The sequence below is a fragment of the Nomascus leucogenys genome, chromosome 4 (assembly GCF_006542625.1).
Source record: "Nomascus leucogenys isolate Asia chromosome 4, Asia_NLE_v1, whole genome shotgun sequence".
Lineage (NCBI taxonomy): Eukaryota > Metazoa > Chordata > Mammalia > Primates > Hylobatidae > Nomascus > Nomascus leucogenys.
This window is the reverse complement of record NC_044384.1, coordinates 118,305,208-118,322,871: the sequence shown is the minus strand read 5'-3', so window position 1 is coordinate 118,322,871 and position 17,664 is coordinate 118,305,208. Positions and strand designations below refer to the sequence as shown.

Below are 17,664 nucleotides of genomic sequence, written 5' to 3'. Positions count from 1 at the left end.
CTCATGCCTTCACTTGGCGTCTGCTATGTCTGGTCCCTGACTCCTCAGCCTTTATGGGTAAAGTCTCTAGAATAAACTACCAGTCTGTAGTGAAGAGTGGCTTTGGGAGATGTGATCTCTTGGGTGGGTGGGTGGGTGCTGGGAGCAGACCCAGGGCCCCAACAGCCTGTTCAAACTTGCAGCCCTGCTTCTATCTCCATGCCTTACCCTAGCCTCCCGTGGTCCCTCATGCCTGCGTGTGCCAATGGGACGTATAGCTTGCTTCCCCTCTGGCCCCTCCTTTGTGACTGTTTCACTTCCTGCCTTTCCAAAAGTTGTTGAAATCTCATCTGCTGCTTGCTCCCTTCCCATTCTCCCATAAAAGCAATTTATGCCTTTCATAGTCTTCACTGTTGTTTTCATAGGGTTTGGGGAACGAAGCCGAGTGCGTGTGGTCAGTGCCCTGGGCTTATCTGGAATTCAGCTAGTCCTGTTGGCCCTCACTGGAGCCCTTTTGGGGTGGCTGTGCTGCCCTCCTGTGTGATCAGGGGCCTCCTCTTTCTGCTTGGTCCTTCTTGCTGCTGCTGCTGCCCTGCTGCTTCTGCAGAACCAGCTGCCTGGAGTTGGCTGCTTATTGACCCACTCTTCAGGAAAGCCTCCTTCAGTTCTCAGCCTGTCTTATTTCCAGGGCATGCTGCCTGCCCAGGAGGTTTAAGAAAATCCACCCTCGGCCAGGCGCAGTGGCTCATGCCTGTAATCCCGGCACTTTGGGAAGCCGAAGTGGGTGGATCATGAGGTCAGGAGTTCAAAACCAGCTTGGGCAAGATGGTGAAACTCTGTCTCTACTAAAAATATGAAAAAATTAGCCAGGCATGGTGGCGGGCACCTGTAATCCTAGCTACTCAGGAGGCTGAGGCAGAGAGAATTGCCTGAACCCAGGAGGCGGAGGTTGCAGTGAGCTGAGATTGCACCACTGCATTCCAGCCTGGGCGACAGAGCAAGACTCTGTCTCAAAAAAACAAAAAAAAAAAAGAAGAAAATCCACTGTCTTTACCTGAGGCCTTAAACTTGGTGAAAATTCTAGGTCTAAGGGGTGCCCTCAGATACCCCCATTCAGGAGCAGCTGAGAAGGAACTCCAAATGGAGGGTCCCATGCTTATTCAGGGCCTGTCCTGGCCTCTGCAAGTTAGCAGGTTTTGTATGTATCCAGGATCTTTACTTATTTCTTGGAGACCAAGCTAATTCCTTGGTCCTAGTTTATTTCTCTCTCTTTTTTATTTTTTGAGATGAAGTCTCCCCCTGTTGCCCAGGCTGGAGTGCAATGGCACGATCTCGGCTTACTGCAACCTCCACCTCCTGGGTTCAAATGATTCTCCTGCCTCAGCCTCCCATTGTTTCTCTTCTAATCGAGTCTAATCAACAATTAGCAGAAAGTCCTTGAAGTTTCCACTGTCTGGCATGTGGTTGCCCTTCCTAGTAACCAGTGCTGATGCATGGTGGCACTTCTGTTTAACTGCATTGTTGGAGGCAGTGGGGTGACAGACACCTGCTGATATGGTTTGGATCTGTGTCTCCACCTAAATCTCATGTCGAATTGTAATCCCCAGGGTTGGAGGTGGGGCCTGGTGGGAGGTGATTGGATCATGGGAGTGGATCCTTTATTAATGGTTTAGCACCATCCTCTCTGTGCCATTCTCATGATAGTGAGTTATCATGAGACTGGTTGTTTAAAAGTGTGTAACACCTCCCCACTCTCTTTCTTCCTTCTTCGCTGGCCGTGTGAAGTGCTGGCTCCCCGTTTGTCTTCTGCCATGATTGTAAGTTTCCTATGGCCTCCCCAGAAGCAGAAGCTGCTATGCTTCCTGTATAGCCTGCAGAACCATGAACCAATTAAACCTCTTTTGTTTATAAATTACCCAGTCTCGTTTTTTTTTGTTTTTTTTTCGACAGAGTCTCGCTCTGTCACCCAGGCTGGAGTACAGTGGCACGATCTCAGCTTACTGCCACCTCCGCCTCCTAGGTTCAAGTGATTCTTGTGCCTCAGCCGTCCGAGTAGCTGGGACTACAGGCGTGTGACTATACCTGGTAATTTCTGTATTTTTAGTAGAGATGGGGTTTCCCTATATTGGCCAGGTTAGAGGTATTTCTTTATAGCAATGTGAGAACAGACTAATATACCTGCTCTCAAACTTATATTTTTCTTTTCGTTCCATTTTAAGAACCAGTTTTATTGAGGTACAATTTATATACAATATATTTATCAATTTTAAGTGTATAATGCAGTAAGTTTTGACAAATACATCCAGTCCTGTAACTGCCACCATAGTCACGACATAGAATATTTTCATCACCCCTGAACAATTTCCTCTTGTCCTCTTGTAGTCAAGTTTTTGCTGTAACCCCTGACTTCTGGCAGCTGCTGGTCTGATCTCTGTTGTAGTTTTCCCATTTTCCTTGATTCAGATTATTATCAAGGGCCTGCTGCTTTTTGAATTGAACTAAATAAGAAATGTACCCATCATAAGCAAAGTAGAAAAATCTAGATATAAAGTAACTCACTGATTGACTTCTTTAAGGGTCAGTGTGGCTTCTTCAGAGCTAATGAGAGCGAGCTTGGTGGTGGTCTTGGTTCCCTTTGAGATTTCATGACTGTCTCCCTTCACGCCCAAGAGTGAGCTTCACTGGCTTCTCCATGCCTTTCAGAGCCTGTTCATCCGAGCAGTGCGGGCATACAACGGTGAGAACTGGAGAACATCCATCACAGACATGGAGCTGGCCCTTCCCGACTTCTTCAAAGCCTTTTACGAGTGTCTCGCGGCCTGCGAGGGTTCCAGGGAGATCAAGGACTTCAAGGATTTCTACCTTTCCATAGCAGGTTGGTGGTAGGTCAACAGGCTCGCTACTCCCATGGAATAATCTTCCTTAGATGTCTGCTCTCTGCCTGCATGCCTTCTAGATGCCTGGAGTGGCCTCTGAGGAATTTTTGAGCATACCTATTAATGGGTAACTGAGGGTAGTCACCACCTGCATAGATAAACCTTTGACTTGGCAGGGGCTTCTAGTGAAATCACTGAGAGAAGATTCAAGCACAGGCCTGCCAAGGTAGAATTCTGTGTCTGCCCTACTTGCTTACAGATTTCCTACAGTCATTTTGAAAAATAAAAATGGGCCCAGGAGCACCTCACTGACTCACATTACTGAGATAACTTTGATGATGGCAATTTTCCAACACATACAAAGGTAGAATGAACCTTTAAGTGGCCATCACTAAGGTAGCTTTCTGAAATTTTCTTTTCTGATTATAAAACAATGTGTGCTCATTACAGGAAGTTTGGAAAATACAGAAAGGAAAAATGAAGAGAGGAAGAAAACGTAAAACTCTACACATAGGTAGCCCAGATTTCTCTGTAGTGCCCAGACATTTCCCAAGTGCCTTTACTGGGCAGCATCACTCCAGAAACTGGGAAATGGCTAAGGGAAGCTCTTTCCCAAAGTGGTTTGAGAGCACTGATCCTAGAACTGTGCCTTCCTGAAAGTGCTAGATAAGTAAAATCTGGACTGTACCTTGGATAAAGGTATCATGTCTATGTACTTGTTAAATAAGTCTGGGAATGGGCTGAGCACTGCATCTCCCTCTTGAAGAATCATTGTGCACTTTAATGGTTAAAGGCCCTTAGAAATCCTGCAGTAGAGAAGCTCTTTTAAAGTTATTGAATCCAGAGTTTTCGGTTTTGTTTTTTTTTTCAGTCATTTTTTATTCATTAATCTCTTTCTGCAAAGTAGGTTTTTTTTGTTTTTGCCTTAAGAAAACTTTTTGTTATGGAAAATTTCAAACATATACAAAAAACAGAGAGAAGAGTAAATAAACCACCACGTACCCATGACCCAACTTCACAATTGTCAACTCATGGCCACTTGAGCTTCATCTAATTCCCACCTACTTTTCCTCTCATGTTATTTTGAAGCTAATTCCAGATGCCATATTATTTCATTTGTAATTTTTCAGTATATACCTTTAGAATTTAAGGACTCTTTGTTTTTTAAACATAACACCAAACTGTTACCCCTGTAAGAATTTTAACAATCATTTTTTGATCTCATCATTAAATACCTAAACAGTGTCCCAATCATTTCAGAAATGTCATAAATACATGTGTGTGCCTTTAATTTACTATTTGTTTGAATCAGGATCCAAATAAGGTCCATCCATTGCAATGGGTTATCTCTTGAAAATTTTTATTGTGGTAAAATATACGTAATATGAACTTTATTATTTTAGCCATTGTTCAATGTACACTCCAGTGGCATTGACTACATTCACATGATTGTGCAACCATCAGCACCATCCGTCTCTGGAACTTTTTATGTTTCCCCGAATTGAAACTCTGTATGCAATAACTCCCCATATCCCCTTCCCCCCAGCCACTGGCAGTGACCTTTCTACTTTCTGTCTTTGTGAATTTGACTACTCTAGATACATCACATAAGTGGAGTCATACAGTATTTGCCTTTTTGTGACTGGCTCGTTTCACTTGGCATAATGTCCTGAAGTTTCATCCGTATTGTAGCAAGTTGGTTATCTTTTACGGCTCGTTTAATCCATAGGTTCTTCTGCCATATCTTTTCCCCTTTGCTGTTGAAGAACCTGCATTTTTTGTCCCATAGAGATTCCCACGGTCTGGGTTTTGCTGACTGTATCCCCATGTTCCTCTGTCTTCTCTATTTCTTGTAAATCGATAATTGGATGTAGAAGCTTGAACACGCTCGGTTTGATTTTGTTTTGGGGTTTTAAATTTTGGTAGGAGTCAGCTGCTTCATAGTTGATGCTGAGTTCTTTCATCAGGAGGCACATAATGTCTGCAGTCTCTCTCCATCTATCTTTGATATAGCTAATATATATATGTATTATAAATCAAAGAGTATCTGAGACAAGTCTCAATTTAGACAGTTTATTTTGCCAAGTTAAGGATGTACTTGTGACACAGCCTCAGGAGGTCCTAACAACATATGCCCAAGGTACTCAGGGCACGGTTTGGTTTTATACATTTTAGGGAGACATGAGACATCAATCAATATATGTAAGACGTACATTGCTTCAGTCCAGAAAGGCAGGACAACCTGAAGTGGGAGGGGGTTTCCAGGTCATAGGTAGGTGACAGACAAATGGTTGCATTCTTTTGAGTTTCTGATTAGCCTTTCACTGAATACGCAATTTACAGGAATTGTCACTTATGCTTTAGTCTGGCTTAGTGAAACAACAGAGCAAAGGAAACAACTGTATATACATTTGTTCCATGTGAGCAGAGGGATGACTTTGAGTACTGCCCATCCTTTGTCCACAAAAACTTCCTTGTGGGCAAATTATAAGAGAGGTTTGTGGCTTTTTTTTTTTTTAATTTTTGTAGCTATCTTATTTAGGAATAGGATGGGAAACAGGTTTGTCCTACGTGGTTCCCAGCTTGACTTTTCCCTTTGGCTTAGTGATTTTGGAGTCCTGAGATTTATTTTCCTCTCACAGTATAGATATATAGATATTTAGAGTTTCTTTAGTTTTTATTTTTAAATAATTTCAAACTTGTAGAGAAGTTGGAAGAATCGTACAAAGAACTCTCATGTACACCTTACCTAGATTCACCAATTTGTAACATTGATTGTGCCACATTTACTTTATTGCTCTGTCCATATGTGCTGTGGGTATAATTATTATCGTTATTATTTTATTTATTTATTTATTTATTTTTTGACTTGGAGTTTACCTCTTGTTGCCCAGGCTGGAGTGCAACAGCGCAATCTCAGCTCACTGCAACCTCTGCCCCGTAGGTTCAAGTGATTCTCCTGCCTCAGCCTCCCGAGTAGCCGGGATTACAGGCATGCACCAACACGTCTGGCTAATTTTTATATTTTTAGTAGAGACAGGGTTTCACCACGTTGGCCAGGCTGGTCTTGAACTCCTGACCTTAGGTGATCCACCCACCTCAGCCTCCCAAAGTGCTAGGAGTACAGGCGTGAGCCACCACACCCGGCCTATTATATTTTATTTTTGAGACTGAGTCTTGCTCTGTTGCCCAGGCTGGAGTGCAGTGGCGCGATCTTGGCTCACTGCAACCTCTGCCTGCCGGGTTGAAGCAATTCTCCTGTCTCAGCCTCCTGAGTAGCTGGGACTACTGGCAGGCGCCACCACACCTGGCTAATTTTTTGTATTTTTAGTAGAGACAGGGTTTTGCTGTGTTGGCCAGGCTGGTTTCAAACTCCTGACCCCAAGTGATCCGCCTGCCTTGCCCTCCCAAAGTGCTGGGATTATAGGCTTGAGCCACTGCACCCGGCTCTGTATAATTATTTTTATTTCAGAACTATTTGGAAGTATGTTGCACATGCATTATTACTCTCTACCCCATAATACTTCAGTTTATTTCCTAAGAACAATAATATTATCTAAATATCCATAGTAATTAAATTCAGGAAACTTAATATACCAGATACAATGCTTGTATTCAATCTGTAGTTCATATTCTCATTTTGTTAGTTGTCACAATGATGTTCTTTCTAGCACCTTTTTTTTTCCTGGTACAGGTTCCAGTTCAGAATCATGCTTCCTATTTGTCATCTTCCTTTAGAATTCCTTAATCTGGAACAATCCTTTGGCCTTTCTTTGTCTTTTTATGCCAATGATATTTTTAAAGAATATAGGTTAATTACTTTGTAAACATTCCTCATTTGGCTTTCTATGATGTGTCTTCACAGTTACATTCAGGTTGTGTATTTTTGGCTGGACCGCTATATAAACGTCCTCCTCAGGATATCACGTCAAGATATGTAGGATGTTTGTTTGCACCCTTATTGTTGATGTTAATTTTTTGTTGTTGGTGGTAGTAAGTATGTAAGGCTTTTTTGTTGGTGATGGTAGTAAGCATGGAGGCGTGCTTTCAAAGTCAACCAAAGCGGAATTAATAGTTCAAAGAGTAAATGTTTCTGTAAATTAATTTTAGTGTTTTAAGGTATCATTTTGTACTTCCTACCAGCAATGTTTGAAAGTGCCTGTTCTTCCACAGTCTTACTTACAAAATGTGTGCAACCCTCCTGGAGTCTTTTGCTTCTAGCTGCATAAAGGGAGAAAAGGGAGGGAGCCAAGGATCATGTGGGAGGTTTTAGGGATTAGGCCTAGAAGTAGCATTCCTTAGTTGTTACTCTCAACATGTCATTGGCCATGACTAATCATATGGCCCCAACCTAGCTGCATGGGAAATGTAGTCTTTGACTATATTTAGGTTTACCTTACTGTCTTTCAAAGGCTGTGTAGATTCTATTATTATTATTTTTTTTTTTTGAGACAGAGTCTCGCTCTGTCGCCCAGGCTGGAGTGCGGTGGCGCAATCTCGGCTCACTGCAAGCTCCGCCTCCCGGGTTCACGCCATTCTCCTGCCTCAGCCTCTCCGAGTAGCTGGGACTACAGGCGCCCGCCACCACGCCCGGCTAATTTTTTTGTATTTTTAGTAGAGACGGGGTTTCACCGTGGTCTCGATCTCCTGACCTCGTGATCCGCCCGCCTCGGCCTCCCAAAGTGCTGGGATTACAAGCGTGAGCCACCGCGCCCGGCCGATTCTATTATTTTTATATACCGTAATTTATTAATCCTCATCCTATTGATTGGCATTTAGGTACTTACAAGTTTGTTTGTTTGTTGTTATAAACAGTGTTTATGTATGCCTATGTCTAAAGAAAATTTCCTGGAAGTAGACAGCTGGGTTGGAAAATATGTGTATTTTAACCTTTGATAAATTTTGCCAAATTGTTCTCCAAAAAGTTTGTTCCTGTTTTGCTTCCATCAACAGAGTATGAGAGTATAAGTTTCACTGTTCTCTTCTTAATACTACATTATGAATTTGTAAAAATTTTGCAATTTAGTAGTTTAAATTATTTTGGGGGTAATTGTATTTCTTAATTACAAAAGAGGTGTAGCATCTCTCATGATGTTTTTTAGACATTTTAATAAGTTCTGTTAATATCATTTGGCCATTTATATAGTGGATGTTCACCTTTTTCATATTGATTTGAAACAACTTTGTATGTTAAAGATTTTCAGCTCCTTGTAGGTGTCGCAAATATTTTTCTTTTAACTTTTTCATTTGGGCAGGAGGCAGAAGTAGCATGTTAAGAAAGTAATGGATGCACTGCTCTGAAAATTTGTATGTTTTGTTTCAGATCATTATGTAGAAGTTCTGGAATGCAAAATACAGTGTGAAGAGAACCTCACCCCAGTTATAGGAGGCTATCCGGTTGAGAAATTTGTGGCTACCATGTATCATTACTTGCAGTTTGCCTATTATAAGTGTAAGTAATCTTCTGTGACATCTTGGGTGAAGCACTTAGTCCTTCTAAGACTGTAAAATAGAGGTAATAACTCTTAGCTATGGTTGCTGAGAGTTCATTGAGGTCACACTGACAACCTTGGTGCCATGCTTTGCACAAAAAGGCAGCATGGCTTAGTGATTCAGGGCAGAGCCTGTCACCACACTGTCTGGGTTCAATTTCAGCCTTATCACTTACTAGCTTCTCTGTGCTTTAGTTTCCTCATTGTGAATAGAGATTGTAGTACTAACCTCATAGGATTGTCCTGAGGAGTAAATGAGTTAATAGATGTGAAATGTCTGGGGTATTCCCACACTGGCACATAACAAACTGTGTGTTTGTTTCTGTTATCATTATTTCCCTTCCTCCTCATCACTACCTTTACTTTTCGGACGGTTAGAATTTCTTTTCTTTTCTTTTTTCTTTCTTTTCTTTTCTTTTTTTTTTTTTTTTTTGAGACAGTCTTGCTCTGTTGCCCAGGCAGGAGTGCAGTGGTGTGATCTTGACTCAGTGCAACCTCTGCCTCCCAGGTTCAAGTGATGCCCCTTCCTCAGCCTCCTGAGTAGCTGGGATTACAGGCGTGCGCCACCACGCCCAGCTAATTTTTTGTATTTTTAGTAGAAATGTGGTTTCACTGTGTTGGCCAGGCTGGTCTTGAACTCCTGACCTCAAGTGATCCACCCACTTCAGCCTCCCAAAGTGCTGGGATTACAGGTGTGAGCCACTGCGCCTGTCCTGTTAGTTTCATTCTAGCTGGTCCTCCCTTGATCTGAAATGGGAGTTTCTCAATCAGAACGTTCTAGTGGACAATGGGAAGCAAACATGGGAGAGAAGGAAGTTCAGGGTTAGACTTCAGAGCCTGTGTGTTTCACCTTTTCCTCCTCTCCCTGTACCTGACTTTGCCAAGTGCCACTTGTTTGCAGTGTGTCCCTTGGCAGTTCAGTTCCAAGCACAGAAGAATTATTAGGGACAGTGGCAGCAGGACTTCTTCTGCCCTAATGAAATGCCAGGGTCTAACAGTGGCAGGTTTCTGGCTAGAATAGATCCCCTGGGTTGCTCCTTCACACTTGGGAGTGGCTGGTCTCAGGGTGCCTTGGGAAGAGTGAGAGAGGTGATCTTGGCTTTAGCCCTCCTTTCCCACTGTGGTAATTGTGTTTTTTATTGGGTTCCCTCTTTATCTCACCTCCCATCCTCTTCAGAACACAGTAAGCCTTGCACCCTGAAGGTCAGAAAAAGAAAATGTATTATGTAAATATAAAAAGCCATAAGGTCTTCTAGCTCACTGAGCATGGCTTGGTTCTAAATGTATAAAGCTAGAACACTAGGAATTTAGAAGTGTTCTGGATGCATCTGGGCTCTGGCAGCTCCCTGGCCCTCTGAAATCCTCACATGCCCTGAAAATCACCCTGCATATCAGAAACTGGCAAAGACTTATCAACACTGGTGGACTGAGGCCTCTAGCTATGCTTGCTGCTTCCCAGGAAATCTGCTTTTGGGGATCAACAGTATGAATGAAGTGTACTTCCTGAAATGAGCTTCCTGAAAATCTGCCCCATTTTGAGTTTTTTCTAGACCACCTACCATACAACATTGCTTGAGGGCAGGTGGTGGTATTTATATTTGAAGAGTAAATGCCCCTAAGGGCTGGCTTTAAAGTAGTCATTACAGGAAACAGCCACTGGGTGGCACAATTTATTCATACCCAAGCTTTGGCTGCTCCGGCCAACCACAGCTTTAGCAAAGGTACTGTTGTGTAAATTAGAGTGGAATGTGCCAGAATAAATACCAGGGGCTTGTGTCTCATCATCTGCTCCTCATCCTGCACTCCCAAGACAAATCCCAAGCCCTGCAAAATCCCTATGCTGAAGGTACTGTCACAGGTGGGCAACACCAAGCAGAGAGGCTGGAGGTGTGAGTTCTATCCTCAGGAGGTGGCAAAACTAGGTGACTTTCCAAATCCCCTCCAACCTAGAGGCTCCACCATCCTTTGGGTTTTCCATGTCTGGTTTAGCTGTAGGGGAGCTAACCTAGATCTGGAGACTGTGGTCTTATCCAGATGGGATCCAGACACTCTGGGCCCCAGATGAGAAACCTGTTTGCTGAGCACATCCTCCCTATCTCCCTCAGCCCCAGGACAATCCAGCTTTTTCCAGCTGCTTCCAGGGACCTGAGACAAGCTTGGGTCACCAGAGCTGGAGGTGGAACATAGGCATTTCTCCATAGGCATGTGCCTAACTAGAACTAAGTTTCAAGCCTGGCCTCCAGGCTGCTGTGGAGACCCCATCTGTGGCCTGCCCACCCAGGGCTGCCAGTCGGCCCCAGGCTCTCTGAAGAAGGACTGTGGAGAAGGGGCTTGTTCATATGACCTTTTTGTTGAGAAGCAGAGAAATTATAGGGCGTGGTTTGCTGATTTCTTCATTTGTCTTTTCTTCCCAACCCCAGTGAACAACCTGAAGAATGCAGCCCCCTGTGCAGTCAGCTACCTGCTCTTTGATCAGAATGACAAGGTCATGCAGCAGAACCTGGTGTATTACCAGTACCACAGGGACACTTGGGGCCTCTCGGATGAGCACTTCCAGCCCAGACCTGTAAGTCTGGTGCACCACACCTTTCCTTTTCTCTTCATTCTCGCCTTCCAGAGACTACCTCGTGCCTTAAGAGAAAGGGTTATTTTGGAAATAAAGGGGCTGGGCGCGGTGACTCATGCCTGTAATCCCAGCACTTTGGGAGGCCGAGGCGGGTGGATCATGATGTCAGGAGTTCGAGACCAGCCTGGCCAACACAGTGAAACTCCATCTCTACTAAACATATAAAAATTAGCCAGGCGTGGTGGCACGTGGCTGTAGTCCCAGCTACTTGGAAGGCTGAAGCAGAAGAATCGCTTGAACCTGGGAGGCAGAGGTTGCAGTGAGCCAAGATTGTGCCAAAAAAAGGAAATAAAGGAAAAGTCATTTTTTTCTGTAATTTTGTGCATGTGTGTGTTTTAACATTTTACCGCTTCATTCTGATTTCTGAATCTGTAAAAACTCTACAAATTTCAAACATTACAGAAATATTTTACTTTGAAAACAAAATTCTCTCATAACCCTACACCTTCTTTCTCTCTCGGAAAACAAAATTCTCTCATAATCCTACACCTTCTCTCTCTCTTTTTTTTGAGACAGAGTCTTGCTCTGTCACCCAGGCTAGAGTGTAGTGGCGTGATCTCGGCCCACTGCATCCTCTGCCTCCTGGGTTCAAGCGATTCTCTTGCCTTAGCCTCCGGAGTAGCTGGGATTACAGGCGTGCACCAACACATCAGGCTAATTTTTGTAGTTTTAGTAGAGACAGGGTTTCGCTGGGCTAGTCTCGAACTCCTGGCCTCAGGTGATCTGCCCACCTCAGCCTTTCAAAGTGCTGGGATTACAGGCGTGAGCCACTGCGCCCAGCCTGTGCCATCTCTTTATCTCCTGCTTTAAAGATATATATTTACTCATATATATAGTAAATATTTGTGTATTTTAATAAAAACAAGATCATATTTACATAGTTTTACAACTTTTTGCAACTTTCTTTGTCTTTCCAACAATTTGTCGTGAATATTTCTCCATGTCACATCCATGTATCATCTTAATTATTATCCTTTAACAGCTCCCTGGTAGTCTCTTTTGTGGATGGACCATCATTTAATTCCCTTGATAGGCAAACTCACCACTTAGCATGTGTTGTCAGTGAACACCATTCATTATATATTACTTTCAAAAGATTTTTTCTAATTGATCTTTGCTCTTGTATTTTCATTGGGATTTCTATATGCCATCTTGATTTTCATAAATTTGTCTTCCACTGAGGGCTGGCCACTCTTTTTTAAAAATTGAGATATAATTTGTATAGGATAGAATTCACCTTTTTAAAGTGTACAATTCAGTGGTTGTTAGTATATTCAGGGTTGTACAGTCATTACCACTATCTAATTTTAAACATTTTCATCACCTTAGAAAAAACCCCATATCCTGTTCCTCCCTCCTCCCAGTTCTAAGATGAAAAGGTTGGTCCTATAAACTGTTCTCTGTTGTGTTTGAACAGGAAGCAGTTCAGTTCTTTAATGTGACCACACTCCAGAAGGAGCTGTATGACTTTGCTAAGGAAAATATAATGGATGATGATGAGGTAAGTTTTCATGCTTAGCACATGTCTGGTGGCTAAGAGAAAATATTACTCACATCTTTGCTAAAATCACTGGAAGGCCGAGTCCTCCCTGAAGTAAGAAACAGAGGGGGCCTTCAGAAAGACAGTTCCAGTGGGTGTTTCAATGACAGTCAGAATGCTGGCATGGGAAAGAGCGGCTTTCTAGGAAACCTAGGCAGGAGTGCCACATTTCCTGATAGTGAAACGGGTGTGGGGCGATGCTCCAGGAATTCACAGTGGTCATTCTTCATCTTTTCACTTTATATAAAAATGGTGAATTTTTAATTGCTCAGCACTCTGAAGAGACATGGATACTCCCACCCCAATTTTTCTACTAGACTATTGCTATTATTATTTTTTCTAAATTACATCTTTACTGTAAGCATTTTGTCATTCTCTAGAATTGCTTGAAATTCCTGATTCCATCTTACTCAGCTGACCCCTTTTCTGACCCCGATTCAACTGGTTATGGAGTGGTCATTTTGTGGTGGGGCAGCCTGGTCACAGAAAAGCCATCATTGGCGGTAGTATTTAGAGTATTTGTTTGGAACAAACTGGAAAATGCTTACTGAGAAAGCTGGGGACTTGTCAGCTACTGGAGCTCGAAGAGAGCTGTGAGCTTGCTCTGGTCTCATCCTTCGCCTTATAGATGAGGAGCATGCGGCCAGCAAGTTTCCTGAGCCTCCAGGTCTGGTCTTCCCGTACCCCAGTTTTAGGTGAAGTACCTCTGAATAAGACATCTTTATGGAATTTGTTTTCTGTCTACAAATATGTATGGGATGAACTCATCACTGGCATTAAACAACTGAGTCTCAGTTCTTTATCTATGAAATGGGAATAATAATACTGCCCTCCCAGGGTTGTGAGAATAAAATACTGTGTTGCATGTGGAAATGCTTTCTAAACTGGAAAATGATGTACATGCCTGTGTCTTGGGTTGGGTATCCTTGAAGCAGAGCCTGAGACAGGATCCCAAGATGCCACGGGGCCATTCCCCCATTCCCTAAAGGAAGGAACACTAGCCAGATACCAACAAGATTGGCCACTGTGGTTTGGAAAGTATAGCAGAGGCTGGGTGTAGTGGCTCACGCCTGTGATCCCAGCATTTGGGAGGCCAAAGCAGGTGATAGCTTGAGACCAGGAGTTCAAGACCAGCCTGGGCAACATGGTGAAACCTTGTCTCTACAAAAAATACAAAAAAATTAGCTGGGTGTGGTGGAGCACACCTGTAGTCCTAGCTACTTGGGAGGCTGAAGGAGTCTGGCGAGGTTGAGGCTGATATTGTGCTATTGCACCCCAGACTCGGCAATTGGAGTAAGACCCTGCCTCAAAAAAAAAAAAAAAAAAAAAAGGAAAGTATAGAAAAATATATTTAGAAAAGGTAAGAGGAGTTCCCAGTTATCTAGAAGCAAGCTAATATGGATATTTTGGTATGTTTCTTTCCATTTTTTAATTATTAAAGAAAAATTTTTATAGTTTTAAATTCATGTTTTTCTGTATATTTATTACAAACTCAGCTATAATTATGTCTCATTAATTTTTCACTTTATAGTATTATATGGGCAGTTTCTCTTGTTATATTTTTCTAAAACAGCTTTATTTAGATATTATTCACATACAATGAAATTCTCCTTTTTAAAGTATACAATTCAGCGGTACTTGTTATATCCACAAGATTTTGCGTCCATCACTGTTATTTAACTTTAGAACATTTTTATCGCCCCCAAAAGAAACTCCATAGCTAAGTCACTTCCCATTTCTCCTCTGGGCCAACGTTCTCACTCCTGCCTCCACCTCCAGCCCCTGGAAGACTCTGATATACTTTCTGTTTCTGTGGATTTGCCTTTTGTGGACATTTCATATAAATGGAAATATAGGGTATGTGGTCTTTTGTAACTGGCTTCTTTCACTGAGCATATGTTTTCAAAGTTCAGCCATGTTGAACATGTTGCCTGTAAAATTTCCTTTGTACTACCAAGTAATATTCTTCTGTTGGATATACCACATTCTGGTTATCCATTCTTCAGTTGATGGATGTTTGGGTTGGTTCCACATTTTGGCTATTTTGAATAATGATGCTACGACCATTTGTGTACAAATTTTTGTTTGAACATAAGCTTTCCAGTTTTTTATACCTAGGAGTATATACAGAGGTATTGTGTTAGGCCATTTTTGCATCACTGTAAAGAAATACCTGGCTGGGTGCGGTGGTTCATGCCTGTAATCCTAGCACTTTGGGAGGCCAAGGCAGGAGGATTGCTTGAGCCTAAGACTAGTCTGGGTAACATAGAGAGACTCTGTCTCTACAGAAAATTTAAAAGTTCGCTGGGCATGGTGGCACAGGAAGTGTGGCAACGGCATCTGCTTGGCCTCTGGTGAGGTCTCAGGAAGCTTATGGTCATGGCAAAGGGGGAGCTGGCGTATGTCACGTGGCAAGAGTATGCCACACTCTTTTAAACAACTAGATCTCGTGTGAACTCAGAGTGAGAACTCACTTATTATCATGAGGACAGCACCAAGACATTTTCGAGGCATCCGCCCACCTGACCCAAATACCTTCCACCAGGCCCCACTTCCAACACTGGAGATTACATTTCAACATGAGATTTGGAGGGGACAAATATCCAAACCATATCAGGTACATACCTAGGAATGGATTGCTGGGCCATATGGTAATGGTTTAACCTGCTGAGAAACTGCCAGACTGTTTTTCAAAGTGGCTGCACCATTTACATTCCCATCAGCAGTGTATGAGAGTTCCAACTTTGCAATGTCTTCAACAAAACTTAATATTGTCTTTTTTATTAATAGCCATGCTAGTGGATGCAAGTAGTATTTCATGTGGCTCTGACTTGCACTTTCTTTTGTTTTTCTTTTCTTTTTTTTTTTTTTTCTTTGAGACAGAGTTTTGCTCTTGTTGCCCAGGCTGGAGTGCAACGGTGCGATCTCGGCTCACTGCAACCTCCGCCTCCCAGGTTCAAGCGATTCTCCTGTCTCAGCCACCCTAGTAGCTGGGATTACAGGCGTGCACCACCACACCCAACTAATTTTTTGTATTGTTAGTTGAGATGGGGTTTCACTATGTTGGCCAGGCTGGTCTCGAACTCCTGACCTCAGGCGATCCACCCGCCTCAGCCTCCCAAAATGCTGGGATTACAGGCGTGAGCTACTACTGCACCTAGCTTGACTTGTACCTTCTCAGTGACTAATTATGTTGAGCATCCCTTCATGATTGGCCGTTTGTATATCTTTGAAGAAACATCTATTCAAATCTTTTGTCCACTTTAAAATTGTTACTTATCTTTTTATTATTGTGTTGTAGAAGTTCTTTAGATATTCTAGTTATAAGTTCCTTATCAGATATATGAATTGTAGATATTTTCTCACAATTTGTGGATTGTGTTTTCAGTTTCTAAATGGTGTCTTGAAGCACAAGTTTTCAAATTTGATGAAATTCAATTTATCTGTTCTTTCTTTTGTTGCTTTTGTGTTGTGTGTCATATCCAAGAAACCATTGCCTAATCCAAGGTCACAAAGATTTACTCCTGATTTTTACTCCCATGATTTTTATAGTTTTAACTCCTGCATTTAAATTTACAACCCATTTGAGTTAATTTTATGTATGATATTAGGAAGAGGTCTAGTTTCATTCTCTTGAATGTGAATAGCCAGTTGTTATAGCACTATTTGTTGAAAAGGCTTTTTCACCATTGAATTGTCTTGGTACCCTTTGAAAGAAATCTGTTGACCATAAATGTGAGAGTTATTTTCCAGACTCTCAGTCTATACCACTCATCTTGATTTCTATCCTTAAAGTTAGTACTACACTGTCTTCATTACTATAGCTTTTTTTTAAATTACGTGGACTTTCAACCGAGATTAGATTACTGTAGCTTTATATTACATTTTGAAATTTGAAGTGTGAGTCCTCCAACATTGTTCTTCTTTTCCAAGATGATTTTGGCTATTTTGGGTCCTTTACATTTCCATATGAATTATAGGTTTAGCTTTTCAGTTTTTGCAAAAGGCAGCTGGGATTTTTTTTATAGGAATGTCACTGAACCCATAAATCTCTTTGGGTAGTATTGGCATCTTAATATTGTCTTCTGATCCATGAACATGAGAAGTCTTTCCACTTATTTGGATTTTTAAAAAAATTATTTCACAGTGTTTTCTTATTTTATTATTCCTAAACATTCTATTCTTTTTTAAAAAATTAAAATAAATTCTTTCTAACCCCCAGTATTCAAGCATTTTATTCTTTTTGATGCTATTATAAATGAAATTGTTTTCTTATTTTCATTTTTGGGCTTATTCTAAAAGAATAGAAATACAATAGATTTTGTGTATTGATTCTGCAAACTTGCTGAACTTATTTATTAGTTTGTATGTGTATGTGTATTATTTTTCTTGCCTAATTGTTCCAGTTAAAACTTCTAGTACTATGTTGAATAGAAGCAGAGAGAGTGGACCTGGCACAGGGGCTCATTCCTCTAATCCCAGCACTTTGGGAGGCTGACGCAGGAGGATCACTTGAACCCAGGAGTTTGAGACCAGCCTGGGCAACATAGCAAGACCCCATCTCTACAAAAAATAAAAAAATTAGGCCAGGTGTGGTGGCTCATGTCTGTAATCCCAGCACTTTGGGAGGCTGAGGTGGGCAGATCACCCGAGGTTGGGAGTTTAAGACTAGCCTGGCCAATCGATTGAAACCTTGCTTTACTAAAAATACAAAAAAATTAGCTGGGTGTGGTGGCACATGCCTGTAATCCCAGCTACTCAGGAGACTGAGGCACGAGAATCGCTTGTACCCAGGAGGTGGAGGTTGCAGTGAGCCGAGATCATACCACTGTACTCTAGCCTGGGTGGCACAGTGAGACACTGTCTAAAAAAAAAGAAATTAGCTAAGTATGATGGTGTACATCTGCAATCCTAGCCACTCAGGAGGCTAAAGTGGGAGGATTGCTGGAGCTCAGGAGTGGGAGGGTACAGTGAGCCATAAGCATGCCACTGCACACTAGGCTGGCTGACAGAGCAAGGCCCTGTCTCTCTGGAAAAAAAAAAGAAGTGGAGAGAGTGAACATCCTTGTCTTGTTCCCAATCTTAAAAGGAAAAAGCATACAGTCTTTCAGCATTAAATGAGAAAATATGTTATTAGCTGTGGGTTTTTTG

At 42.1% G+C, this 17,664-nt stretch overlaps 1 protein-coding gene across 1 annotated transcript in view; it reads left to right on the top strand.

The window, feature by feature from the left end:
- Positions 1–17,664, top strand: part of CRTAP (cartilage associated protein) — a 33,996-nt gene that overhangs the window by 8,126 nt on the left and 8,206 nt on the right. Inside the window, exons 3-6 of the mRNA XM_003256829.4 lie at positions 2,683–2,854; positions 8,179–8,307; positions 10,768–10,913; positions 12,391–12,474. Of these exons, the coding sequence (XP_003256877.2) occupies positions 2,683–2,854; positions 8,179–8,307; positions 10,768–10,913; positions 12,391–12,474 (531 nt within the window). The remainder of the gene's footprint in view (positions 1–2,682; positions 2,855–8,178; positions 8,308–10,767; positions 10,914–12,390; positions 12,475–17,664) is intronic.